Source organism: Oncorhynchus mykiss, chromosome 30, assembly GCF_057628025.1.
Source record: "Oncorhynchus mykiss isolate SJ-2025 chromosome 30, ASM5762802v1, whole genome shotgun sequence".
Lineage (NCBI taxonomy): Eukaryota > Metazoa > Chordata > Actinopteri > Salmoniformes > Salmonidae > Oncorhynchus > Oncorhynchus mykiss.
Window position 1 is genome coordinate 34,812,987 of NC_143051.1, and position 27,811 is coordinate 34,840,797.

The window sequence follows — 27,811 nt, forward strand, 5'->3', positions numbered from 1 at the left end:
AAGCAGCAAACTTTGTGTAAATTAATATTTGTGTCATTCTCAAAACTTTTGGCCACGACTATTAAATCCAGGTGTGCAACGCTCTTAGAGACTTACCTAAGACTCACAGCTGTAACCGCTGCAAAAGATGATTCTAACATATATTGACTCAGGGATGTGAATACTTATGCAAATTAGATATTTCATTGTCAATAAATTTGCAATCATTTCTAAAAACATGTTTTCACGTTCTCATTATAGGTTATTGTATGTAGATGGATGACCGCAAAAAAATAAATGTAATCCATTTTGAATTCAGGCTGTAACACAACAGAGCGTCAAGGGGTATCAATACTTTCTGAAGGCACTGTATATATGCGAGAACATTACTGTAGATTTTGGGGGGCATTCACCTCATTCTGTGTGTTTCTTTTGGCTGACCATAGAGAATACGGGCAGGAAGTGGACTCCAGTTGAAGAGGGAAGAGCATCTAATGACCGAGTAAGGCATGGCCAGTAGTCCCCACCCCCTTCCAACTCCTGCCTCTTCTAGAGGGAAAGAGAAAGATAGATAGATAGAGAGAGACTGAGAGAGAGAGAGAGAGAGAGAGAGAGAGGAAGTTCATAGAACTCAACTCATGTCTTTTCTGTGGCCACCCAAGTGGGTTTTGAGCCCACATCCTTTAGACTCGCTCGCACAGACGCACTGATGCACACAGAGAGGACAAAGACGACAGTGAGGATTGTATTGACACAGAGACACAACTATCTGCACAGACACACAGCATAGAACTATGCACCTCCACACTCCGTTCAACCATTGAAGCTGAAGTACTGGTCAGCTACTACTGGAGCATCTCAACTCATAGGTAAGCATTATCAGTATGAGTAACAACCGTACACAGCATTTTTTGGCTTTACTTCTCATTTCGTTTGTTAAATCACCTCATTTGGACAGTTTCAAGGGCAGGAGAGAACATTCTGTCGACGTTCTATCAACAGACGACTGGTTTGATTTAGTTAGGGACAAGGTAAACTCTTTTGACATGCAGCAATGTAGCTGTACTATACTCAAGCTGTACACGTACAGTAGCAGCATGCTATAGCCCATTCTGGACAAATGATGAGATTCTGTGTATAGTTAGCTGAACATATACAGATCATCTGTCAGGGACTACATGAATAAGATGTTACCCTTTGTCTGTGTCCATTGCTTTCCATTACCACATGTCAGCTCAAGTTGAGTTGCCAACTAGATGAATAATGATTAGCCACTGATATACATTACTACTGTAGATTCAAATATGACATTGAGGTGGAAGGGGAGGGGACCAAGCAAATGACACCCTGTAATTGAGTAAAGTCTAGGCTGGATTATGGCAGGTTTGTTTGGCAGCATTTATTGAAACTCCATTGAAAACAAAGTCTCTTCGGTGTTTACGAACAGGGGCAAACAGCATTTAATCATGTAGGCAAGCAGAAATATTGTAGTAGTAACACAAACAGTGCCATAAAAAAGGAGGCGTAATAAAATGACTAAATACTCATAACTTATACACTGTAGTCCATAGCAATCAGTCCACTGTGCTAGTCCCATTGATCAGTGAAGTCACCAGTACATGCAGTATGTCAGTCAATCTAACAATGAGACATAGTTCTTTATCTTGACAATAAAGAAATTCAAACAGAAATAGTATCTCACTATCTGTCAACGATAGTGCTTTGGATAAATAATCTGGATTTTACTTTGTAAGGTGTATTTCCATGGATGGATTACATCCTCAAACTGATAAAGAACAACCAATGAATGTAGTCTAATATTGACTTTGAACTTGTGCCGGGAGTCAGCTTCATGGCAATGAAAGTATTTTGGGGAATGCAAATCGCATTGGCGTCATATCAAAGAAGCCTCTGCTTATAAAAAAAAGCACAACCACAAAAACCATCCAAGAGGTGGAGTGAGTCCTTGGCTCAGTTCACAATAACGAGTTCCTAATAATGTTGCTCCTAAGTAAACCCCATCACTTATATGGACTGGAAGCTTATTGGTTGCTAGACCACAGGAATATGTTTGTTTTACTGTTGGTTCACTGATGGGAATGGGTATATGGCACAGGATACCTTGCCTTAATATTCTACCCCAAGCCATAGCCGCAAGATGTTTTGACTCGGGGGTGCTGACTGCGGATTAACATCTCACCACCAGAGTGTGCTGCAACACCCCCAGCACCCTACTTCCCGCTGCTATGACCCAGGTATCTCTGGTCTGACTCTTAATGAGAGGGCACCTGGGCAAGAGACTGGTCACATCAGTCATAAGACAAAACCATTATATGCTTCCTGTCTATGTATGCCTCTGGAAAGGAAATGGAGATACTGTATGCAAAGAGGAACAGGACGGCAAATCATGTTCTTACAAGTTCCTTGTTGGACTGATATGTTTTAGGTGGAAGGCAGCGGTATGTCAGTATCCGATGAATAGCATAGTATGTGGGTGTGCACCATAGGAGGCTGGTGGCACCTTAGTTGGGGAGGACTGGCTCGTGGTAATGGCTGGAGCGGAATTAGTGGAATGGTATCAAATACATCAAACACATGTTTTATACCATTCCATTAACTCCGTTCCGGCCATTATTATGAGCCGTCCTCCCCTCAGTAGCCTCCACTGGTGTGCACGTTGGAAAAAGCAACAACAACAAAAAAGTACAACTGTGGGTAGTTCATAGTACCAGACCTCCGCCACATACTCACACAAACACACACACACATTCCCAGACACAGACACAGAATGACTCAGACTGTCATTCACAGATCACATCATGCCCGGCACACAAGGTCCCATCTGAAGATTCAGAATACTTCCTAAAAAGCTAAAGATATTTTAATCTTAAAGTCAAGAATTTATAGAGTTCTGTCCATTTGTGACTATGAGTCCTCTTCCTGATAATAACAACTGGCTGGCTACTGGCTGGACAAAGTTCAAAATCATTAGAGGAAAAAGTGTTACTCTTTATGACTCATCTAGAGGAAGGCCATTAAGTGGTAATGTATAAGGAAATCATTCTGTATATTCACACCCTTCTCGCCCTTTTTAACAGCATGACATCCAACGCCACGCTTCCATTCGTCCTCCTTGCCTCAGCCGGCCGAGATGACAAAGCCACTGTGGTGGACCTTGACGCCATCATGGACAACTTCATCATTGTCCTCTACACGCTGACCATTGTCCTGGGCACCACGGGCAACTCTGTGGTCATCTGGGTGGCGGGCTTCAAGCTCAAGCCCACCGTCACCAACGTGTGGCTGGTCAACCTGGCCGTGGCCGACCTCATCTTCTGCCTGAGCCGTGTGCTCTCGCTGACCAAGAAGCTCTTCTTTGACTACTGGCCGTTCGGCATCTTCCTGTGTAAGTTCAATGGCTTCTTCAAGTACACCAACATGTTCTGCAGCGTGTTCCTGCTCGCCATCATCAGCATGGACCGGGCACTGTGCGTCTGGCACCCCGTCTTCACCAAACGCCGCCGGACACTCTGCGCCGCCCGCCTGATGAGCACCGGCGTGTGGGCGGTGGCGGCCATTTTGAGCGCCCCCTACTTTGCCTACCGCCAGGTCTACCTGGGCAAGAACAACCTGAGCAAGTGCTCACTGGAGGTCAAGGAGCCAATGGAAGGCGACAACAGCGCTAAGCTAGCGCTCTACTCCATCCGCTTCCTATGTGGTTTCCTGCTTCCTTTTCTCATCATCCTCTGCTGCTACGTCCTGGCAGGGCTGGGCATCCGACGCACCCGCCTGTTGGGCAAGTCGCGTCCCCTTCGTATCCTGGCATCGCTGGTCTGTGCCTTCTTCCTTTGCTGGGCACCCTACCACTGCCTTCTACTGGCCAAAATGATGTACAGCAAGAATACCATGGTGAAGGTGGGGCTGACAGTGGCCAAAGGCTTTGCTTACTTCAACAGTTGTGTGAACCCGCTGCTGTACTTCTGTATGGGGTTGGACATGAGGGGTTCAAGGTTCAGGCAGAGCTTAGCGGGGGTGTACCAGAGAGCACTAGCCGATGACAGGGATGGTCGGTCCACGCAGTCCAACGAGCGCACAGTGGATGATAGTTCTGGCCCTGCGTCACGACCTGTAATGGTGACCGGTCAGTCTCGAGTGAATGTGGCCAACTTCTGAGGGAAGTCACATATGGTATGAGGAGGGGTTTCAGTCCTTATTAATTTACAGGCTAGTTAACACTGAATAGCTGAATAGCTTGTGTGATCAGTTGTTCAAACCGTTCACATTCCATTGACTTTGTTGTAGCTAGCTAGGAGAGGCGGAAGCTAGACCACAGGGGATACATAGAGACTGTGAATTTATGTAAATGACTGAATAAATAATTCTCACAGTTTCAAAGTGTTAAGTGCTAATGTTTTGATGTATGTGATGAACATCACAGAAAGAAAGTGGAACTGTGCCTAGAAAATAGCATAAAAGGGGGAAATGACACAACCTTTTGGGGGAAGTCATAGATGACTTCAGTCATGTTATTTCTACTAAAAGTCAACTTCAGGTTTCAACAGGGGGAAAAACAATTATTTCCATTTTAGTGTTTCCATTTAGAATCATTGTCTTCCACAGGACAGCATCCTTATGTGCCATTGGTGAATTTTACATATCGGTGACACCTCATTCACTCTCATTGATGATTTGAAAGGGGGAAATGAAAGATTAGAGAGAAAATAGAAAGAAAGGGAGAGGGAAGTCAGAAACAGAGGATGTAATCTGGACAGCTGGACTTGAGGAAGTGTGGTGGTCGCTTGTTTCTCTTTTAGTCACCACAATGTTCCTCACAGTTAGACTGTCTCTATCATGTCTCAGTAGTATGACTGGTCTGTCAGTTGTCTGACTGGCCTATCCTGTGGTGAACACAGTGGCTCAGACTTAAGCTCTGTGGTTGCCAGTTTAAAGAGACAGGATGGTTGATTAATTTGCAGTGACAAACATCACACTCGCACAATTCAATTCACACTAGTTATTCAATGCATCTCTTCTGAAACTCCATCTCTCTGCTTATTCAGAACTCTTGTGCTGAAATAAAAGTATCTAAGAGAGACAGTTCAGCTGAAGTCTATTTATCTTTTGATAAATAATCTAAATATGAATCAGAACTGTTTTCCTGTCTTGTCTGAAACTGTGTAGCTAGCTACATCATGTCCTCTGTGTCGTTCATGAAAGGCCCGAAGGTCCAGGATGCAGAGAAACAGCAATCTCCCTCAGGACAATGGAGGAGAAGGGACATGAATGGATGGGAACAAACAGAACAGTTCAGTTTAATCCACCAGAAAAGACCGAAAAAATATTAGAACAAATATTATTGTTAAAACCAAATATACTAATTGATTAAAAAAAAAACGTTATTTCGGGAACAAATGTACAAAACACTGTATAATCTTTGCAAATGATATCATAAATAGGACTGGTGGAGTTATGTCACACATGCAGTTAACAAAAATGTATATATATATTTTTGCTTAATCCAAAATTGCAACCAACTGATTGCATCAGTACCACAAAAATGGAGGAAGCAAGTGGAAAGGGGAGAAGGTCAGGAACTTGTCTGTTAGCTCTGCATTAAAGACCAGAATTGGTTAAAGAAAATTGTGATAAATAATAAAGTATACCAGTTTCATTTAAGGACCAAAAAATGGACAGCTGCGCCATACAGGTCGCAAAAGAGTAGGGAGGATATTTTCAATGTATATTATTATGCAAAATTCTAGCAACCAATACAATGTTATATGGGGGATACAACCGTCCCAGCTCTACAGATTTTGCTAAGAAGAGGCAGAACCATTAGATCATTTGTTTTGGTACTGTAAGGAGTGTGTACTGGCGGCAGAGAACTCAGGCGCAGGAGAGCAAAGACTGTGTTACAACGGCACAGTTTAATAATAAAAAATCACCGTGAACAAAAACAATATAATACAATGGGACAAAACCCCTTCGCACGCCAGACATAACGTGCACATACACTTGGGAGAAACAGAGGGTTAAATACACAACATGTAATTATGGAATTGGAACCAGGTGTGTGGGAAGACAAGACAAAACAAATGGAAAATGAAAGGTGGATTGGCGATGGCTAGAAGGCCGGCAACGCCGACCACCGAATGCCGCCCGAACCAGGAGAGGGACTGACTTTGGCGGAAGTCATGACAGGTACTGCCCATATATAGCTTGTTTTAGGTAGCAGGTTCAGGAATGGCTAAAAAACTGCAAGATTTACTTGGAGCTAACTCTGCAAATAGCACTGCTGAGTGATTTCAAAAGTCAGAGTCAATCGATCAATAATATTAAAATACTATTACTATTATTATCTTTAATTTACAATCTGTAGAAACTATGAGAATGGAAAGGTTCAGAACTTTTGTGAAACATCACAGCACAGAGGAAAAATATATGGCAGCTAGAAATCAAAACTGAATGGTCTTCAGAGATAGATGGGAGGGGTTGAGTGTAGCTGAAGGCTGGGACCCCCCCAAAAAACAACAGATAACTAATGTAAAATGTAATGTCTGTAAAATGTATATAGTATGTATAAGCTGGAAGTAGAAGCCTAAGTATTGTTGTCCGTTACTTTACTCCAATTATGGGAGGGGTGATAGGGTTAGGGGAAAATAATAAAGAAGGAAAATATATAAAAAATATGTACTGTATATGCATATTTAAAATAATATACACTTAATATACACAATATAAACTTTGGACACACCTACTCATTCAATGTTTTTTTCTTTACTTTTTACTATTTTCTACATTGTAGAATAATAGTGAAGACATCAAAACTAACACATATGGAATCATGTAGCAACCCAAAAAGTTTTAAACAAATAAAAATGTATTTTAGATTTCAGATTCTTCAAATTAGCCACCTTTTGCCCTGATGACAGCTTTGCATACTCTTGGCATTCTCTCAACCAGCTTCATGAGGAATGCTTTTCCAACAGTCTTGAAGGAGTTCCCCATATATGCTGAGCACTTTTTGGTTGCTTTTCCGTCACTGCGGTCCAACTCATCCCAACCTGTCACAGATCCCTCCGGAACTTTCATTACGCCAACCTGGCCCCTATTCCCAGTGATTAGTATTTGTGTAAGTGTGCCCTTGGTTTACCAGTGTCCTGTCGATTATTGTTATAATGTGTGTTGGTCGTGTGAGTACCTGTGCTGTGTGTTTTGGCATTTGTGCCATTGTGGATGGCACAGATGATTACGGGTCTCGTCCCATGTGATAATCATTGTGCACTTCTGTTATTTATTAGAGGTACTCCTCGCTCTTTTGTTTGGGTTTCAACCCTGTGTGTTGTAGACGTGTTTGTTTGGTCTTCGTCCCCGTGCCTTTACATGGCACGCTGTCATTTTGGTACAATAAAAAACTATTACATATTCCTGCATCTGTCTCCCGATCGATTATACCAGCGTGACACAAACCATCTCAATTGGGTTGAGGTCAGGTGATTGTGGAGGCCGGGTCATCTGATACAGCACTCCATCACTCTCCTTCTTGGTCAAATAGCCCTTACACAGCCTGGAGGTGTGTTTTGGGCCATTGTACTGTTGAAAAACAAATGATAGTGCCACTAAGTGCAAACCAGATGGGATGACGTGTTTCTGCAGAATGCTGTGGTAGCCATGCTGGTTAAGTGTGTCTTGAAATCTAAATAAATCATAGACACCCCCACACCATCAGACCTCCTCCTCCATTCTTCATGGTGGGAACCACACATGCAGAGATCATCCGTTCACCTACTCTGCGTCTCACAAAGACACGGTGGCTGGAACCAAAAATCGCACAGTTGGACTCATCAGTCCAAAGTACAGATTTCCACCAGTCTAATGTCCATTGTTCTTGTTTCTTGGCCCAAGCAAGAAACAGGCCTAATTCACACAGTCTCCTCTGAACAGTTGATGTTGAGATGTGTCTGTTACTTGAACTCTGTGAAGCATTTATTTGGACTGCAATCTGAGGTGCAGTTAACTCTAATTAATTTATCCTCTGCAGCAGAGGTAACTCTGGGTCTTCCTGTCCTGTGACAGTCCTCATGAGAGCCAGTTTCATCATAGGGCTTGATGGTTTTTGTGACTGCACTTGAAGAAACTTTCAGAGTTCTTGAAATTTTCCAGATTGACTGACCTTGATGTCTTGAAGTAATGATGGACTGTCATTTCTCTTTGATTATATGAGCTGTTCTTGCCATAATATGGACTTGGTCTTTTACCAAATAGGGATATCTTCTGTATACCACCCCTACTTAGTCACAACACAACTGATTGGCTCAAATGCATTAAGAAGAAAATAAATTCCACAAATTAACTTTTAAGAAGGCACACCTTTTAATTTAAATGCATTCCAGGTGACTACCTCATGAAGCTGGTTGAGAGAATGCTTAGAGTGTGCAAAGCTGTTTAACACTTTTCTGGTTACTACATGATTCCATACGTGTTATTTCGTAGTTGTGATGTCTTCACTACTATTCTACAATGTAGAAAATAGTAAAAAATCAAGAAAACCCTTGGATGAGTAGGTGTGTCCAAACTTTTGACTGGTACTGTATATATAAAAACATATATAAATGGGGGACTGAAAATGATGCAGACAATGACATTGATAGAAGCCACAATCTGTATGCAATATTAAAGCTGATCTACCCCCTTAAAAAAAATGACGCTCTTCCCCCTGTATCATCATTGCTCGGCATCATTGCCTTTTGTAACATATGTCAAAGGTTAAAATGGCCAATGCAAAGAAAAAATGTTTGGACTATTTTGAATAGTGCAAGTGGTGATACGTTAAATATTGTGATATCTTTTTGGGGGTGATTTTATCATTTCAATGTATTACACAATGTAAAAGACTTGTCTAAATCAACAAGTGTGTGAAGCAAATTGACCAGTTGCTAACGCATATCACATTCTTCAACCAACACTGTTGTCCTATACTACTGTCTGTCTGAATCATTTGATTCGTCATGAGTCAAAAGGGTAAAGGTCTTGAATTGAGCAACAAGTGAAATAATAAAATGGGTTTGATGGCAGTGGGGTGAAGGGTGATACTGTGCATGTAATTACGCAAGTTGTGCTTTTTCCTTTGCTACCATTTTTGTTTTTGTCACTGATCATCATGATTACATTCTCAAGATTAGGATTCTCACACTAGCCAAGGAATCAGCATTGCTTAGACACCGTGTCTAAACTGTGTCCTGACACTTGTAGATTGAAGGCTAGATTCAATCCCATTCGAGCTAGCCGACTCGTGCATAGCTGTTATTTTGAAGGTGTCGGAGGTGGAATTATGCAATCACGTTTTTTTAAACCAACAAGGGGAAGTAAACAGAAAGCTGAAATGTACTGAAAATAATTGTGAACGGAAACATGGCCTCTGGGATCCTTTCGTTGACCTTGTGATGTACCAGTGTTGATGCGGGGTGGAGTGGTGGAGGTGGGGTTAGGGCACTAGTTTAGCAGTAGTGAAACTGTGAAAGAGACCGGCTGAAAGAAAACCCCAAAAGCAGAAGTGGATATCAGCCCAAAATATATGTTTTTCTTCATTTGTTTTATGTCAAACTTCCATCAGGCAGAGTTTGAGTCTATTTCATTTTAGTTCAAGTTAGGGCTGGATTCAATCCATATCGCGGAAGTGTGACTGACGATCCGCATTTAAATGTAAAGGTCATTTAGAATTGAGCCAAGATATGCAGCGTTTACCGTGAATGCAGACTCCACGAACAGGGCCTTTAAATCTTCCACGATATGGATGTTTACACATTACAACACAGTGCCCTATTACTTTGTGTTTATTCCTGTAATTATAGTGTAACAAGTATTGTCATAACTCATTATTACACTGTACCGAACTGTATTTAGGGTTAGGGCTAGGGTTGGAGTTGAGCCGGGGTGTGGACATGAAACTAGGGTTAACAAACACACATTGGGGTCTATATACTCTCTCTCACGCACTCTCTCTTTCACACAAACACGGTCAGACACACACAGCAGACAGCTCTCTCATGCTTCCTCTTTCCTTTAAGGTTAAGAATGTGAGTCATCAAGTCATCACCTAAACTATCCTCTTCCAAGCATAAGACAGTGGTGTGTATTCATGGATGCCAAAGGAAGCCAGACTTCCTCAAATATTTTAACAATAAAAAAACACAAAATATACAAATATACAATATAAATATACAATATACAATTATATTGATGTAGTCATCATTTTCTGTCAAATCACAAGTGGCTGAATCTCACCGGAGAAATCATCAGAGCAAGGGCAAGGGCGCCCCTCTGTCTCAGTATGTGAAGCCCATGTATCTGATGCTGTCTGGAACAAAAGAGTATGACATGTTGCCGGAGTAGTATTTGATTGATTCCTTAAATTAAAAAATATATATATTTCACCTTTATTTAACCAGGTAGGCCAGTTGAGAACGAGTTCTCATTTACAACTGCGACCTGGCCAAGATGGAGCAAAGCAGTGCAACACAAACAACACAGAGTTACACATGGGATAAACAAACGTTCAGTCAATAACACAATAGAAAAAGTCTATATTCAGTGTGTGCAAATGAGGTAAGGGAGGTAAAGGCAATAAATAGGCCATAGTGGCGAAATAATGACAATTTAGCAATTAAACACTGGAGTGATAGATGGGCAGAAGATGAATGTGCAAGTAGAGATACTGGGTTGCAAAGGAGCAAAAAAACAATAAAGAAATAATAAAAAATAACAGTATGGGGATGAGGCAGTTGGATGGGCTATTTACAGATGGGCTATGTACAGGTGCAGTGATCTGTGAGCTGCTCTGACAGCTGGTGCATAAAGTTAGTGAGGGAGATATGAGTCTCCAGCTTCAGTGATTTTTGAAATTTCTTCCAGTCATTGGCAGCAGAGGGAAAGGCAGCCAAACGAGGAATTAGCTTTGGGAGTGACCAGTGAAATATTCCTGCTGGAACGCGTGCTACGGGTGGGTGCTACTATGGTGACCAGTGAGCTGAGATAAAGTGGGACTTTACCTAGCACAAACTTATAGATGACCTGGAGTCAGTGGGTTTGGCGACGAATATGAAGCGAGGGCCAGCCAACGAGAGCATACAGGTCGCAGTGGTGGGTAGTAAATGGGGCTTTGGTGACAAAACTGATGGCACTGTTATAGACTGTATCCAATTTGCTGAGTAGTGTGTTGGAGGCCATTTTATAAATGACATCGCCAAAGTCAAGGATCGGCAGGGTAGTCAGTTTTACGAGGGTATGTTTGGCAGCATGAGTGAAGGATGCTTCGTTTGCGAAATAGGAAGCCGATTCTAGATTTAATTTTGCATTGGAGATGCTTAATGTGAGTCTGGAAGTCTAACCAGTCTAACCAGACAGCCTAACAGTCTAACCAGACACCTAGGTATTTGTATTTGTCCACATACTCTAAGTCAGAACCCTCCAGAGTGATGCTGGACAGGCGGGCAGGTGCGGGCAGCGATCAGTTGAAGAGCATGCATTTAGTTTTACTTGCATTTAAGCACAGTTGGAGTCCACGGAAGGAGAGTTACATGTATTACATATGACATTGATGCTCGCATGGAGGTTAGTTAACACAGTGTCCAAAGAAGGGCCAGAAGTATACAGAATGGTGTCATCTGCATAGAGGTAGATCAGAGAATCACCAGCAGCAAGAGCGACATCATTGATGTATACAGAGAAGAGAGTCGGCCCGAGAATTGAACCCTGTGGCATCCCCATAGAGACTGCCAGAGGTCCGGACAACAGGCCCTCCTTTTTGACACACTGAACTCTATCAGAGAAGTAGTTAGTGAACCAGGCGAGGCAATCATTTGAGAAACCAAGGCTGTTGAGGCTGCTGATAAAGTCTGCGTGTTCCCATGGTGTTTATACTTGCATACTACTGTTTCTACAGATGAATGTGGTACCTTCAGGCATTTGGAAATTGCTCCCAAGGATGAACCAGACTTGTGGAGGTCTACATTTTTTTTTTCTGAGGTCTTGGCTGATTTCTTTTGATTTTCCCACGATGTCAAGCAAAGAGGCACTGAGTTTGAAGTTAGGCCCTGAAATACATCCACAGGTACACCTCCAATTGACTCAAAGGATGTCAATTCGCCAATCAGAATCTTCTAAAGCCATGACATTTTCCAAGCTGTTTAAAGGCACAGTCAACTTAGTGTATGTAAACTTCTGACCCACTGGAAATGTGATACAGTGAATTGTAAGTGAAATAATCTGTCTGCAAACAATTGTTGGAAAAATTACTTGTGTCATGCGCAAAGTAGATGTCTTAATAACCGACTTGCCAAAACTATAGTTTGCTTATCAAGAAATTTGTGGAGAGGATGAAAAACGAGTTTGAATGACTCCAACCGAAGTGTATGTAAACTTCCAACTTCAACTGTATATCTATTACATCCATAAACAGTCATCTTATTAATCATAACCTCTTATCATATCATCATTCTGGACAGTTGAGCTCCCAAGTGGGGCAGTGGTATAAGGCACTGCATCTCAGCGCAAGAAGCATCACCTTGTTCAAATCCAGGCTGCGTCACATCCAGCTGTGATTTCCAGGACCATATGGTAGCACCCGTTTGCCCTTGGAAGGCTGTCATTGTAAATAGGAATTAATTTGGTCTTAAATGACTTGCTTAGTTAAATAAAAAGCTGTAACCTACTTGGATCTGCAAAAACCCCAGCTGTACTCATGATTCAGTACTACACAAATTGGTTGAATTATTTATTTACTAGCTAACTAAATAACCACAAGATAACATACACACTTAATACATGAGACAAAGGTCCTTAGCGGTCTTTTAAAATATGGTGGCTTTCTACACCACGACATGGAAAAGGAGCGAGATAATTTTTTTTAAAATCATCGATACATTTCAGAACTATTCTTACATTAATCATATAGTTTGCACACAAACCGCCGCCCATTTGGAATAAGAAATCATGAATGTATTTATGTATGGGTGCCTTTGTTTGTTGTGTAGTCCTGAACAGAACTACAGAGTTCACTCTGTTCCATTCACTCCAGAAGCTGCTTATTTGTAGACAAGCCAGCCAGCCTATGGTGGTTCCAGTGGGATGATGAGAGTATCATACTATGGTGTTTTGAAAAGAGTAGTAGGATAGTTTGAAGAGTTTGAGATATTTGATTCAGGATAGCTAATCAGCTGTAACAGTGATTGTCTGAGAGATTAGGTCCTCGCCTACACCTTGTGTTGATTATTAAGGGTTCAGGATTTAGACCACTTTACACGCACAGCTGCAACCGGGCAATGTTTTGGTCTGAAATGTTCATTATTAGCCAGTCCTTTTAAACACTCTGGTCAAAAAGGACGGGTCCACCAGGCTGACACGCTCTTCTGACCTCACTCAGGGCACGGCTACTTAATGTGCAAAGGATATGATTGGAAGTTATCTCTTATGACTCCTAAAATCACATTCCTATCTTAACAAAAATATTGTCATATATGTTCATATCATATGCACAATGTATTGGGTGGAAACTTGACACATAAAGGGGATATACTTTCCAAGTTACAGTATTTAGTCCATACAGTTTTTAATGACATCACAAAATTAAAAACAATATGACATGTGTTTTCCATATCTCCCCAACGACCATTCCCAACATTCTTGTGTTAGAAATATTGTTCCAGTATTCACTTTTTTGAACGTGTTAGAGTTTCGGCAGGAAACAGTCTGTTAACAAAGTACATCCCTTTCGCCAAAGCTGGAGGGGACAAGAGAGAGTCTTCTTCTACCTTAATTTACGATAGGGTGTGGAGGTGTCAAAACCCCCATACCAGTTTCCTCCTCCTCTCTGCCGGTGAGAGGAGGTCTGGTTATTGTCAACCATTGCCAAGCTGATCTAATCCATTGTGATCCTCACCGGACAGTCATGACACGGTCAATTATGTTTACTCTCGGGTACGGCCGGATATTGGGAGGTCGTTATTTGCAGATGATGGGGCCTTGTGGCAGAGGGGAAGAAATGTGCCGTACATAGTCAGGAAGGTACAGGAAGCAATTGATGAGGTAGAGCGGTGGGCATTCATGTGGGGATTCAGGTTCTCTGTAGAGAAAACTCAGACAGTGTTCTTTACTAGGAGGAAGGTGAGAGATGAGGTATGCTTGAGGTTATATGGGAGAAACTTGGAGAGGGTGGGGGCCTTCAGGTTCCTTGAGGTATACTTTGACACTAGACTGACCTGAGCAGAACACATTGAGAGAGGGGTGGGAAAGAGTAAGAAGGTGCTAACTGTGATGTGCTGTCTGACCGGGAAGGAGTGGGGGGCTGGGCGTTCCTCATTGAGGACCATGTATCTTGCATTTATCCAATTTGTAATAGACTATGGCAGCATAGTGAATGGTTCGGCAGCCCGGGCCTCATTGGAAAGGCTAGATGTCATACAGGGGCAATAATATGTAGTGGGCCGTTTCGGAACTCCCTAGTGGATGCACTACAGGTAGAGATGGGGGATAGGCCATTGCAGATACGGAGACAGCAGCTGGCAATTAATTAATGGGTTAACCTACAGGGAAATGTGGTGTCTCATCCTGCGAAAGGGATTTTTCAGGCATGCTGGGAACATGAGTGAAGACAGAACACAAGATTTGGGTGGTTGGGTAATACCCAGGCTAAGGAGATGGGACTGTATGGAACGGAGTTTAGTCCAAAGGTAGCTATCCCTGTGAATCCACCATGGCTACTCCCACCTCCAGTAGTGGATCTAGAAGTGTTGGAGAGACTACAGAAACGCATTACAGATCATATGGATGTGTATACGGCGGAGCTGATGGCAATACTGTTGGCTTGCAGTTGGTGGAGAAAGTCAAGCCAGACATATTAGTTATTTGCTCTGATTCATGTGCGGTGTTGATGGGTATCCAGTCCTTTAGCTCACGTAGCAGAGAAGACATGCTTTATGAGGTACTACAAACCCATGGCAGGAGTAAACAAATGGGTATACAGATAAGATTTACTTGTGTCCCAGCCTATGTGGAGGTGAAGGGGAACAAGGCAGTTGATGTACTGGCTAAACAAGCAATTAGTAGTGGAGATGTTGATGTTGTAGTTTTAATGCGCAAGGCAGAGGCAAAAAGACTGATTTGGACAGTGATGGTGCAGAGATGACAAAAGCAGTGGAATAGAGATACTAAGGGAAGGCATTTCTTTCAAGTGCAGAGGAAATTCTGGGAGGGGAGATTGGCAGGAAAGGACAGAAGAAAGGAGGCTATTTTTACAGGATTAAGAGTGTGACACGGCGGGTTGAATAATACATTAAATGTATTCGGAAAGTGTGATTATTGCCAGGAAACAGAGACCGTGGAGCATGTATTGATACAGTGTGGGCTTTATCAGAGGGAAAGAGAGAGGCTGAGATCTAGTATGAGGGAGAAGGGGATACAGGAAATGAGTTTAAAGAGGTTATTGACAAGAACGTCATTAGATATAGTCTCAAATAGTTTGTTATATTTTTTAAGAGCAACGGGGGTGGCAGGTAGGATTTAGTTTCTCCGTCTCTGGTCCGCACCCCAGTACGGTAGGTGGCGGTAATGCACCATAACGTTGGATGCCAACCAGCGATAAACCTCACCGAAGAAGAAGAAGAAGAAGAAGGAGAAGGGCGAAGCAACGCGAAGGTATTTTTTTTCCCTAAATTAACATTTGGTTGATTAGATTGAAGAGCACAAATATCGGTTTGTACAACTAATAGCCAAATAAACACTTGGGTAATGTTCGTTTTGGTTTAACTATTCAGTTCTGCAATGTCAGCTAAGCAGCTAGCTAGCTAGCTAGCTAGCTAACTGATAACTTAACGTTAGCCATCGTTGTTAGAACTGGCTAACCATTTTGTATTTTGTTTCAGTTCGCGCCGCAGACGTGTTGGTCTTAGCAATTATCATTAAACCACGCCAACTGTTACCAATTAATTGGCTAGCTTACTAGATATATATTGGCTTTGATTGCTAGCTAGCTAGCTCTCTTTGCCAACTAACTAAAGTTGTCTAGCTAGAAGAGCGAAGTATCAAGACGGGGTATAGTCATTAGTGCACACCGTAGCAAACGGTTACAAAACGTTTCGCAACGAAAACGAGTTTCTATTGGACACAGGTCAGTTCTTCCTATTGAATACACCCCAGTTAGACACTGCACTGGAATGGCCTGTTGTGGTTCTTGTTTTATGCTCATCACATTCTTACCAGAGCAGACGATAATAAACCTAGTTTAAAACCTCTTAAAGTTGGTTTGGTAGCATAAACTGGGAATTTTGTTTTTTATTGATTATGATTGTCTGTTTCATATGTGCAAAGTTGTTAAAACGATGTCCACTTTAACAACATTTTAGCCATTAAATAGTATAGCATGCCTACATCTTATATCAATCAATCAAATGTATTTATAAAGCCCTTCTTACATCAGCTGATGTCACAAAGTGCTGTACAGAAACCCAGCCTAAAACCACAAACAGCAAGCAATGCAGATGTAGAAGCACGGTGGCTAGGAAAAACTCCCTAGAAAGGCCAGAACCTAGGAAGGAACCTAGAGCGGAACCAGGGTATGAGGGGTGGCCAGTCCTCTTCTGGCTGTGCCGGGTGGAGATTATTACAGAACATGGCCAAGATGTTAAAATGTTCATAGATGACCAGCAGGGTCAAATAATAATAATCACAGTGGTTGTCGAGGGTGCAACAGATCAGCACCTCAGGAGTAAATGTCAGTTGGCTTTTCATAGCCGATCATTCAGAGTATCTCTACCGCTCCTGCTGTCTCTAGAGAGTTGAAAACAGCAGGTCTGGGACAAGGTAGCACATCCGGTGAACAGGTCAGGGCTCCATAGCCGCAGGCAGAACAGTTGAAACTGGAGCAGCAGGTGGACTGGGGACAGTAAGGAGTCATCAGGCCAGGTAGTCCTGAGGCATGGTCCCAGGGCTCAGGTCCTCCGAGAGAGAGAAGCATACTTAAATTCACACAGGACACCGGATAAGATAGGAGAAATACTCCAGATATAACAGACTGACCCTAGCCCTCCGACACAAACTATTGCAGCATAAATACTGGAGGCTGAGACAGAATAGGTCAGGAGAGCTATACATCTTATAGCTAGGCTGTTACATAAACGATTGTTTACCAAATACTAGCTAGCTATATAATATTACAGAATCTCTTGTTTAGTTGTCAGCTGGCTAGTCTCTTGTGTAGCTAAATTCACTTGTACGTTCTCTAAATAGATGGCTAGACCTCTGACGAAGACTGAGATACTAGTATCAACAGATAAATGCAAATGGGTAGCATTTTTCTATGTCTGTTTCTCTCAGGTAGGCCATGGCTCGCGGTCAACAGAAGATTCAATCCCAGCAAAAGAACGCCAAGGCTGCAGCTGCTAAGAAGAAGGGAGCGGCAGCAGACCAGAAGACTGCAGCCAAGGCAGCACTGGTCCACACCTGTCCCGTCTGTCGGGTTAGTGGTTGGTACTGTATGTGCCTTTAGAAGGCAGGCCAAACTCATTTTGGTGATTCCTGGTATATCATCAAAATAAACTTCAGCATGTTTTTGTAATCATTCAGCAGTTTTTACCTGATTAAGTACATAACCATTAGAAATTGATGTTGAGAGTTCAATAAAATAGTCATGAACCTTAAGTTGAAAATGATGGTGGTGCTGCTTTCTGTTGACAATGTGTCCAAATCAATAACCAATATGCAGAAACTGTTTGTTTATATTGAAGACCTAAACATAAAATGTACTATTTGCACATGTGCAACAATAATAATCATAGTACTTTTGTATTAATGGCACACACACCAAAAACCCTGTTGTTTTGACAAGTGACAAATAACTGATATCAATTAGGGGGGAAATCAGATTGTAGGCGCTCTTGAAACCCACAATAAATAAAAAAGAACATGAAACTGGAGGTTTCTTACATCACTGGTTAGAGAACAACTTGCAGAAGACCGTCAGATAGATTTGTGATTCATTTTGATTTGGGGGTTGACCAAGACAAATGCAACACTTTTTTGTAAATCGCTCATAACAATATCACATTGAAATCAATTGTGCGAGAGGGGGAGATGAGGTTACACGTCCTGTTAAAACTAACACAGCTCAAAAACCAAACGGAATCTGGGAATAATGTGTACATCACTGGTTAGAGGACAATGTGTAGTAGACAGCTAGCTAGGCCTACATTTAGAAGTGTTGCATTTTGATTCAAGTGGGTCGCCAACACGGTAAGTGTAATGCAACTCTTTTTTTGTTCATCACTTCCATCAATGTCACGCTGAAATCAATAGAATGGGGGTTAAATGGTGGTGTAGCACTGTTTGAAGTAACACTATTCACACTTGGAATAACCTATACACGGTTGGTTAGATGAACTTGTAGAGGAATTCCATTTTTATCTTGAAATGTCAGGTGTTGATTTCGGTAGGAAACAGACCACTTTTTTGTTAGCTATCTTTAACTTAAACGAAATCACGACGCGACATAGGATATCAACAGTGACACTATTTAAGTGACAGTTTGACTGTCAAATCCATGTATTGGTGTGTGGCCATAGACTTTTATAGAGAGAGCGCGTTTCATTTTCTTTGCCATTTCATTAATTTATGTGGCATTTCTAAGTCCTGCATAACCCAGTACGTGTGACAAAATCATTGGTACAAAACCACAGATATTGATCTGTTTTAAGCAGTCAATCTATGTCATCTTGAAAACGATACACTTTTATACTAATATCACCAATCTGAGGTAAAATGGATGTGTAATTCCACAACATTTTCTGGGGTGAAAATGAAGGTTTGTGTAGGTTATTAACACAAACTGTCCACATTAGGGAAATTCGCAGAATATACAATTTACTATGGCAAAATATTTCAACATGTCTATTTAAGATGATAGTATACACTATATATACAAAAGTATGTGGACACCCCGCCAAATTAGTGGATTTGGCTATTTCAGCCACACCCGTTGCTGACAGGTGTATAAAATCGAGCACAGAGCCATGTAATCTCCATAGACAGACATTGGCCTTACTGAAGAGCTCAGTGAATTTCAACATGGCACCACCTTTTCAACAAGTCAGTTAGTCAAATTTCTGTCCTGCTATAGCTGCCCCGGTCAACTATAAGTGCTGTTATTGTGAATTGGAAACGTCTAGGAGCAACAACGGCTCAGCCTTTAAGTGGTAGGCCACACAAGCTCACAGAACGGGAGTCCCCGCAGCAAGCCTTCCCAAAAGAGTGGAGGCTATTATAGCAGCAAAGGGGGAGCCAACGCCATATGCCCATAATTCTGGAATGAGATGTTCGACGAGCAGCTGTCCACATACTTTTGGTAATGTAGTTTGTTGCCCACTCGCAAACTATTGCAACAATGACATCTCTTTCTCACTCATTTAACCATTTAGAGAGTAAAATAATGCTCTCAACCACATTTTAACCAGGTGCTCTAGACTAGAGCCTCCATCGTCTGTACAGCAGCCTGAACGTTTGACATCCCTACCTTTTAGGTTTCTCTTTGTGTCTAGTCCATTGTACTGGCCTGTGTGATGTGTAGGACTTTGATGCATTTTATTGCTTTATCGTTTATCACCTGAAAATTCAGTCTCAGCCAACAATTGTTGATATCCTCCGTCCCTTACCTGACCCTTACAGACGCAGATGCCGGACCCGAAGACGTTCAAGCAGCACTTTGAGAGCAAGCATCCCAAATCCCCAATGCCCCCAGAGCTGGATGATGTTGAGGCTTAAAAGACCAACACACACAATGGACCTACAGCTGGGTTAAGATGCTCTCATCATTCAGACTCCCAGTTTACATGTTAGAAGCAAACTCTTTCCCTATGCTAAAGTTGTATTTTGTATGACTCAATATGTGGATATGTTGTCACTCATCGCCTTTCATGTTGTGATTCACAGACACACGATGACCACGATTAGAGCGCTGCAACTGGAACTTAATGGTGTCAAGAGACAAAATACTGAGACCCCTGGACATGGGTGGGGGATATTTGTGACAATGACATAAAAAGGGGGGCAGAAGCACACCAGCACCCCATATTATATGTCCAACCATCCCTGAACTTCAGACTCTTTTGAAGCGCCCATCTTAATTATATGAGCCCACTCTACCTACATCCCTTTTCCCCATGCTGTTTCCTTCATTAATACCTGATTCAGTAACATCTAGACTGTTACACGTCTAAAAGTATCAGGGTGTTACTGTTTTTGCAACTTTTTCTCAGTTGTGTACCACTGTCTTACTTTAACCACCAACTCTTTTCTAAACCTCCTCCCATACACTCTTGTGCAAATCATTTCTGCTTTCTTTGAGAATGGTGTCATAGTGGAAAGGATTTGTTATTTGCCTAAGACTGAGTCTTGTTCTGCCTGTAAAAGGCCCTGGTTGAAATAGTGCCAAAATCACTGTGGATAGTCACCTGGTCCACGTTGTAACAGTTGTATTTTGCATTTGACCATTTCCAAGAAATGTAGCAATATATATGAAATCATTCCTCTGCCTATTTGATCCATTCTGAAGGAAAGCAGTGAATATGTTTTGTGTGTGAGAGAGAATATGTATGCCCTGTAAATCTAGCAGAAAATGTGTTGCTTCCAAATGCAAGTTAAACGCCATTCCGTCTATACTGATACCAGACAAATGCATACTTACAAGTATTTTCAAATGTATTTCCAATATACTGGAATGCTATGTAGCTGGAGAGGGGTTGGAGTTTCTGGAGGTCTGTGTTCACTGGCAATTCCTCTCACTTCTGCATCAAATCAACCTCTACAATATATATTTTACTTATTTTATTACAAATATAGCAGTACAGAGTCCTCCATAAATATATTGACAATGACACATTCCTGTGTATTGGATCCTCTGTACATAGAAAATCTGCAAACAAATAGGAATGACATTTGCCATTGCTACTAACTTGTTCAAAGTATAATTAAAGAAATGTAAAAAAAAAAATGTAATTTGTCACGCACTTATGGTCCATATTTTTTGAGTTTTAATTGAACCATGTGTAGTACATCTAAAAGAGACAATGAGAAATTCTTGGTTCAACAAGACAACAGTCATCAAAAGGGTAGAAATGTAGCGTTGCACATGTCAGAGTACTTTACAGCTTTGATTGGATCCATATAATATATGACAAAGGGTGATGTAATTATCTGAATTACTGTAGATGTGAATAGTTTAAGAGTGAAGTATGGTTATAAGTCGAATGCGAAGATCCGTCGTTATGAAAGAGGTAATGGGTGTTATTCATATGCCATTCTCACACTCAATATCAATATATTATACTGAACAAAAATGTAAACACCACATATAAAGTGTTGGTTTCATGAACTGAAATAAAAGATCCCAGAAATGTTCTATATGTACAAAAAGTTTATTTCTCAAATGTTCATGAATTTACATAAGTTTACATCCATGTTAGTGAGCATTTCTTCTTTGCCAAAATAATCCATCCACCTGACAGGTGGGGCATTTCAATAAACTGATTAAACAGCATGCTCATTAGACAAGTGCACCTTGTGCTGGGGACAATAACAGGCCACCTTATAATGTGCAGTTTTTCCACACAACATACTCAGTTTTTTCTCAAATTTTGATGGAGCATGCTGACTGGTGGATTGTCCACCAGAGCTGTTGCTGGAGTAGTAATTTCTCTACCAATGTCGTTGTAGAGAATTTGGTAGTATGTCCAAGCGCAGACCAATTTTAACCATGACAGCTCAGGACCTCCACATCCAGCTTCTTAACATGCAGTATCATCTGAGATCAGACACCCCGATAGCTGATGAAACTGGAATTGCACAACTGAAGAATTTGTCAGAAGAAACCGTCACAGGGAAGCCCATCTGCGTGTTCGTCGTACTCACCAGGGTCTTGACCTGACTTCAGTGGACAAATGCTCACCTTTGATGGCCACTGGCACACTGAAGAAGTGTGCTCTTCATGGATGAATCCTGCATCGCGTGGGCAAGCGGTTTGCTGATGTCAACATTGTGAACAGAGTGCCCCATGGTGGCGGTGGGGTTATGGTATGGGGAAATAAACTATGGACAACGAACACAATTGCATTTTATCGATGGCAATTTGAATTGAATGCACAGAGAAACCGTGACGAGATCCTGAGGCCCATTGTTTCATTCATCCGCCGCCAACAACTCATATTTCAGGATGATAATGCGCGGTCCCATGTTGCAAGGATCTGTACACAATTCCCAGAAGCTGAAAATATCAACATTCTTCCATGTCCTGCATACTCACAAGCATGTTTGGCATGCTCTGGATCAACGTGCAGGACAGCATGTTCCAGTTCCTGACAAAATCCAGCAACTTTAAAAAAATATTGAAAAGGAGTGGGACAACATTCCACAGGCGTCAATCAACAGCCTGATCAACTCTATGCTAAGGTGATGTGGGCTCCCGAGTAGCGTAGCGGTCTAAGGTACTGTGTCAGTCGTGCAAGAGGTGTCACTGGTTCAAATCCAAGCTGCATTATTATTGTTATTTGACCCTGCTGGTAATCTATGAACATTAGAACATCTTGGCCATGTTCTGTTATAATCTCCCCCGGGCACAGCCAGAAGAGGACTGGCCACCCCCATACCCTCTCTAGGTTTCTTCCTAGGTTCTGGCCTTTCTAGGGAGTTTTTCCTAGCCACTGTGCTTCTACACCTGCATTGCTTGCTGTTTGGGGTTTTAGGCTGGTTTCTGTACAGCACTTTGTGACATCAGCTGATGTAAGAAGGGTTTTTATAAATACATTTGATTGATTAATTGCATCACACCCGGCCGTGATTGGGAGTCCCATAGGGCGGAGCACAATTGGCCCAGCGTCATCCGGGGTAGGTCGTCATTGTAAATAAGAATCTGTTCTTAACTGACTTGCCTAGTTAAAAAATGTTATATTAAAATATATATATATATTAAATTAAATGTGTCCCGCTGCATGAGGCAAATGGTGGTCACACCAGATACTGACTGGTTTTCTGATTTCTCCTATCTTCATTTAAAAAGGTATCTGTTACCAACAGATGCACATCTGTATTCCCAGTCAGGTGAAACCCATAGATTAGGGCCTAAAGAACATATTTTAATTGACTGATGTCCTTATATGAACTATAATTCAGTAAAATCATTGAAATTGTTGCATGTTGAGTTTATATTTATGTTCAGTGTAGATACATACTATTTAGCCTCATATTGCCAGATTATTGCTATCAACCCTGTTTGTATCTTTTGGAACAATGGTAGTGAAGTTTATTAAAATGATGTAGAATAGATGAGCCACCACAGATGTTACAGGCATCCACAGGTCTTGACCACCATGTTGCGATGCTTCTTTAGGATCACATTGTTGTTGTCCTCGTAGAAGAGTACAGAGATGGGACTGAGCTTGGTGGGTGCCAGAACGCTTTGGGAACCTCATCTGGCTTCAAAAGGTGAACCTGCCATGAAAAAAGGTCAATCAGATTTATTCATACATACACTTTGATATAATCAATGATAATATCCTGTTTATAAAAGAGGTATGGATTATTATTATGCATATGCTTCAGTGCTCTCCTACCTCAGTGGGATGTGGTTTCGCCCCCCTTGTCTGAATGTGGTCAATATGTTTTATCCCGGGTTGTCTGTGCTCCACAAGACTTTATAGCCCACTGAGCCAAAGCCTAGACTTTCAGAAGTTCAACAACAACTTCCATGAAACAAGCTAAAACATTTCAATGTGCCATTGACCTAGCTAGTGACTTTAAAAAAAAAGATTTGGTCTTTAAGTTTTATATTATACACACACAACATAGGAAAGCCTCTGGTGACAAAATAGGGTCAATGGAATTAGAATGATGACCAGGAATTGTATAGGATTCTAATGGTAACCATAGAGTTCCAAACTAATTTCTATGGTAACACAGCTGTCAATTTTGTAAACAACAATTTCAAATATATGTGTTGCCATGAGACATCTAACCGTTAGAACATATCGGCGTTCTATTGAACGTTTTCTGTTCGAAAACAAGAACAACTTCAATTTGCTGTTCAACAACAACAAACTTGACTAATTTTTGAGACCTGAGATTGAAACATCGACTGGAAAATGCCTGGGTGCTTTTCAAGATTGACGGAGAGAGTGCGAGGACGTCGGCAGCCTTCTGCGTCGACAGGTTATTCAAATTCATTTATGGGTTGTTTTTGTTGTCTTTTTCCGTTTTGCAGGGTTCGCGATCGTCGGGAGGTGGACAGCGACAGCGACTTCGAAGAGGGTACGTGGAGTTTTAAACTTCTTATTTTACCACATTCAACATTGACAATGTAATTTGTTAAATGTTGTGTATTTCTGTAATCCAAACTTTCAAGGTAACGTTAACTTGAGTAATTGTTGCTAAGCAATGCACTTTTGCTAGTAGTACTAGCTAGCGTGCTACGTTTTACGTCCTAATAATTGTTTGTTTGTTTTCCTTTTCCTACTTTTAGAATCAACTGTACTGGATGAGGTCCAGTTGGATGTGCCACTGCTGCCAGTTATCCTTCATGTCCAGGATGCTGCTATCATCCTTGAGGATGTGCCAACTATCCTTGAGGTACACTTTTCAGAAAGCTTTTGGTTTTATGTTTGAAAAGTATCCCACATATTCATTCTGAAAATCTTTGTTGTCTGCTTTAGGAGGCCACTGGTAATTGGCAGCTGATACCGATTAGGTTCAGCCCCCTGTACTGTGGGCCTGTTGTGATCAGGGTAAGAGAACCACACACAGTCACATCACCGTTACAATGTTTGCTGTTTCTAACCTGAATGTACTGTAATGTCACCCCCCTCTTGTGCAGAACAATGCCAGTCCAGTGGCTAAAGCCTGGAGAACTTTCCAGTTCATCAGCCCCATTATCACCTACATGCGTGGGGGATCCCAGGTATGTGTCTTTGTAACTATCTAGTCCTAATCTACATTGTCCGAGACATGTGATCAAGATGGAAATATGTTGCAGCGATGGCTGATGTTGTTTTGTTGATGTTACTTGTCGTTTCTCTCCACAGCAGGTGGTGGTGAGGATGCACCATGTGAGTAGGGTTCGAGGCCTGGAGACTCAACTGGTGTGGGCCATCTCCAAGGAGACAGCCAGGCTTAGTCCAGAGGGCATCCCCTACTGTGCCACCAAGGTGCAGTCCGTCACTTGGATCCAGGTAAGATGTAAATACTACTGAAATAGTATTAGATTAGGCTTTTCTTCACTTATTCCATTTGGCCTTAACATGTCATCTCTCTCTGTCAGTATGTGGCTGGCAGGGTGACCCAGTATGCGTCTCACCTCCGCCACGAGACGTCTGTGGACGTGACGTTTGGCTGCTACCAGGTAAATAAACATTTTCCTATGTATATAGAATACCAATTACTGTGCATTTTTCCATTAGATATGCTCTGTTTTCTAATAATGCGTGTGTGTGGTAAACAGGTGTGTTGTGTGTGTTTTTGGAGCAGCAGACTGATGTCTCGGTGGTGTACGCCACTCTCCACATGGGGCTGGATGGGCTGCTCTCCTCCACGGCATGGTCGGAGGCTGCCTCCGTCTCTACGCCCACCAATCAGCAGTTCACTGAGCCAGAGCCTGAAGGCCACAACTGCTATGAGGTCAGATGTTAGACACACAGCTACACATTCTATAGACTAGTAGCATTAAGATCCATCCATTGACCCATTGTTTGTCATGTCACTGATGTTGAATGTTTGTTCTGTTGTTGTAGGGCTGGGAGGAGGACCTGCTGCCTGAGGAGAGGGAGGTTCCTCTGCTAAAGTGAGTTCCTCTAAATATCTGTGTAGTCTGGGCTTGTCAGATGCTGAAGCATAGTTGTCACCATCCTATATCCCCATTGACTCTACTGGTTGACATTCTCCATTCCCTCCCTCCCACAGCCTCTACCTTACCACCAAGAGAGTGGAGGACATCGCCTTGAGGCTCGTCTCCCTGCGCCAGGCCTTCACTGTGAGTGGACCCACCTAAAATGTTTCTCTCTGTATCTTCTTGTTCTGTCTGTCTCCTAGAGGAAGATGGGTGTCTCACCCTAACTTTTCCCTCTTCTCTAGACACTGCTTGGTTCCACCCTGAGCAGGAACCATCTGTTTGTGGCAGGAAAGGTCCTAATGGGCGCACTGGTTCAGGCCCACCACATGGTAGCTCACTAACTCATTATTCATTCAAGGGAAAGAGAGCGTCCTCAGTGGGAAATGTGTTCTGTTCATTAACATCAACGCTCTTTGCTTTGTGATAGGACGAGGCCGAATTCATCCGTGCCTATAATGACTTTGTGGACTACCTGAGTGACCCCTCGAAGGAGATTGACATTGAGAGGGAGCTGGCTGAGGCAAAGGTGGGTTCATTAACTCTTTAATGTCTCACTTTGGGTTCTTCCACATGCATGTCTTTTATACATCACAGTATCTGATCTGTTTGAAATCATTCCTATTTTCTTGTCCTAGATCCATCATGTTAACCTGATAGATGTCCTCTTTGAACTGGTGCTGTTTGGGTTGATGATAGCTCAGAAGTCCCTGATTGTGGTAAGTAGCATCTCACTGGTACATGTTTCGATGTCTCTATTAGCAAATTCACTTCAATTTCTCTTCTCTCCTCCTCTGTTTCCTTTAGCACCCTGGTGGGTTCATGGAGCATCTGTACGCTCTCCTGTACTCCTTCCTGCCCGCTGCTGCCAGCATTGAGCCAAAGGCTGAGAGATACCTGCTGCTGCTCAATGTAAGAGTCAAGAGTTTACTTCCTTATTCCTAGTTGACCTGAATAACAGGGTTTCAATGACATTTTACAGGGAGTAACTCTCCTTGTCTCTTTCCTCTTGGTAAGCTAGTAACTCAGAGGCATTATCTATGGGTTGTGTGGTGTTCTCTTCAGGGTGGGCTGATGGCTCTGCTTGATGACATGTTTGGGCAGCAGCTGGCCTGGTACTTTAACCCAGAATCTCTGGTCACTGAGCTCTCCAGCCTCCTGGAGTACCACCTGGAGAACCTCATGGCCAGCATGTAGTCCTACTGCAGAGATCTGAAAGGCCACTCTCTCTCTGTCTGTCCATCTCTCTCTCTCTCTGTCCGTCCGTCCATCTCTCTCTCTCTCGCTCTCCATCCATATCTCTCTCTCTGTCCATCTCTCTTTCTCTCTCTCAGGATTTGAGGACTTGAAGTGCTTTGTTGAACCTTGATTAGTTAACACAAATTAAATTAATGTATTCTCTTGTTTTCTCTCCCCACAGGATTCTTGTGACACTTTGCCACCTAACAGGGATCTAGACACTAATGCACTACATTACTTTGCACTGAATTTTACATTTTTAAAAAATATAACTGGTAGTTTAACAGCATTTGTCTCTGTCTTTTTATTTACTTAATCATTTCATCACAATTTCCTCTTCCTGGAAATATGAGGCTAATATTACATGAACAATTATGCTTTATTCTTTAGATATGGAAATTAACAACAACATTTAATTGATTTACAGGTACTAAAGGCCCACACTTTATGGCATTGTTTTGTGATGTGTGAGTCTGCCATTGTAGACTTAGGTAACTTGGGTATATTACTTTAAATTGGCCATATTTCCCATTAATGTCTGAGCCAATTACCTTCTTTCCCACTGAAACCAAAGTTATCATTCATGTGAGAGAGGGTGTAGTAGTGCATACTGACCACTAGTTGGATCATAGCGTGGTTGGTGGCGTTCATGTGAGAGAGGGTGTAGTAGTGCATACTGGA

The 27,811-nt window shown here is 42.0% G+C and overlaps 3 protein-coding genes across 9 annotated transcripts; all 3 read left to right on the forward strand.

Annotated features, from left to right (window-relative positions):
* The first annotated feature begins 425 nt into the window (after positions 1-425).
* Positions 426-4,369, forward strand: LOC110489298 (N-formyl peptide receptor 1). The gene is made up of 2 exons (XM_021562007.3): positions 426-848; positions 3,078-4,369. Exon 2 carries the CDS (start codon positions 3,079-3,081, stop codon positions 4,150-4,152), a length of 1,074 nt encoding a protein of 357 aa, XP_021417682.1. The 5' UTR covers positions 426-848; position 3,078; the 3' UTR covers positions 4,153-4,369.
* A 10,361-nt stretch (positions 4,370-14,730) lies between these two features.
* On the forward strand, positions 14,731-21,013 carry LOC110489330 (transcriptional regulator ZNF706). Of its 2 annotated transcripts, none has more exons than XM_021562058.3 (4): positions 14,731-15,669; positions 17,347-17,488; positions 19,690-19,817; positions 19,954-21,013. In XM_021562058.3, the coding sequence occupies exons 2-3, from the start codon at positions 17,354-17,356 to the stop codon at positions 19,783-19,785; spliced, it is 231 nt and encodes a 76-aa protein (XP_021417733.1). In that variant the 5' UTR covers positions 14,731-15,669; positions 17,347-17,353; the 3' UTR covers positions 19,786-19,817; positions 19,954-21,013. The 2 variants fall into 2 exon arrangements, 1 of the variants encoding a protein (XP_021417733.1); XR_002468550.3 differs by having other exon boundaries at positions 15,564-15,669; positions 19,690-19,855.
* A 2,948-nt stretch (positions 21,014-23,961) lies between these two features.
* LOC110489302 (uncharacterized) lies at positions 23,962-27,558 on the forward strand. Of its 6 annotated transcripts, none has more exons than XM_090228095.1 (14): positions 23,962-24,321; positions 24,533-24,639; positions 24,723-24,794; positions 24,884-24,967; positions 25,092-25,238; positions 25,328-25,408; positions 25,534-25,683; positions 25,797-25,846; positions 25,966-26,035; positions 26,137-26,223; positions 26,322-26,420; positions 26,530-26,610; positions 26,699-26,803; positions 27,312-27,558. In XM_090228095.1, the coding sequence occupies exons 1-14, from the start codon at positions 24,156-24,158 to the stop codon at positions 27,444-27,446; spliced, it is 1,434 nt and encodes a 477-aa protein (XP_090084221.1). In that variant the 5' UTR covers positions 23,962-24,155; the 3' UTR covers positions 27,447-27,558. The 6 variants fall into 6 exon arrangements, with proteins under 6 accessions (XP_090084221.1, XP_090084222.1, XP_090084226.1 ...); XM_090228096.1 differs by having other exon boundaries at positions 24,533-24,621; positions 24,726-24,794; XM_090228100.1 differs by having other exon boundaries at positions 26,957-27,410.
* The last annotated feature ends 253 nt before the right edge of the window (positions 27,559-27,811 follow it).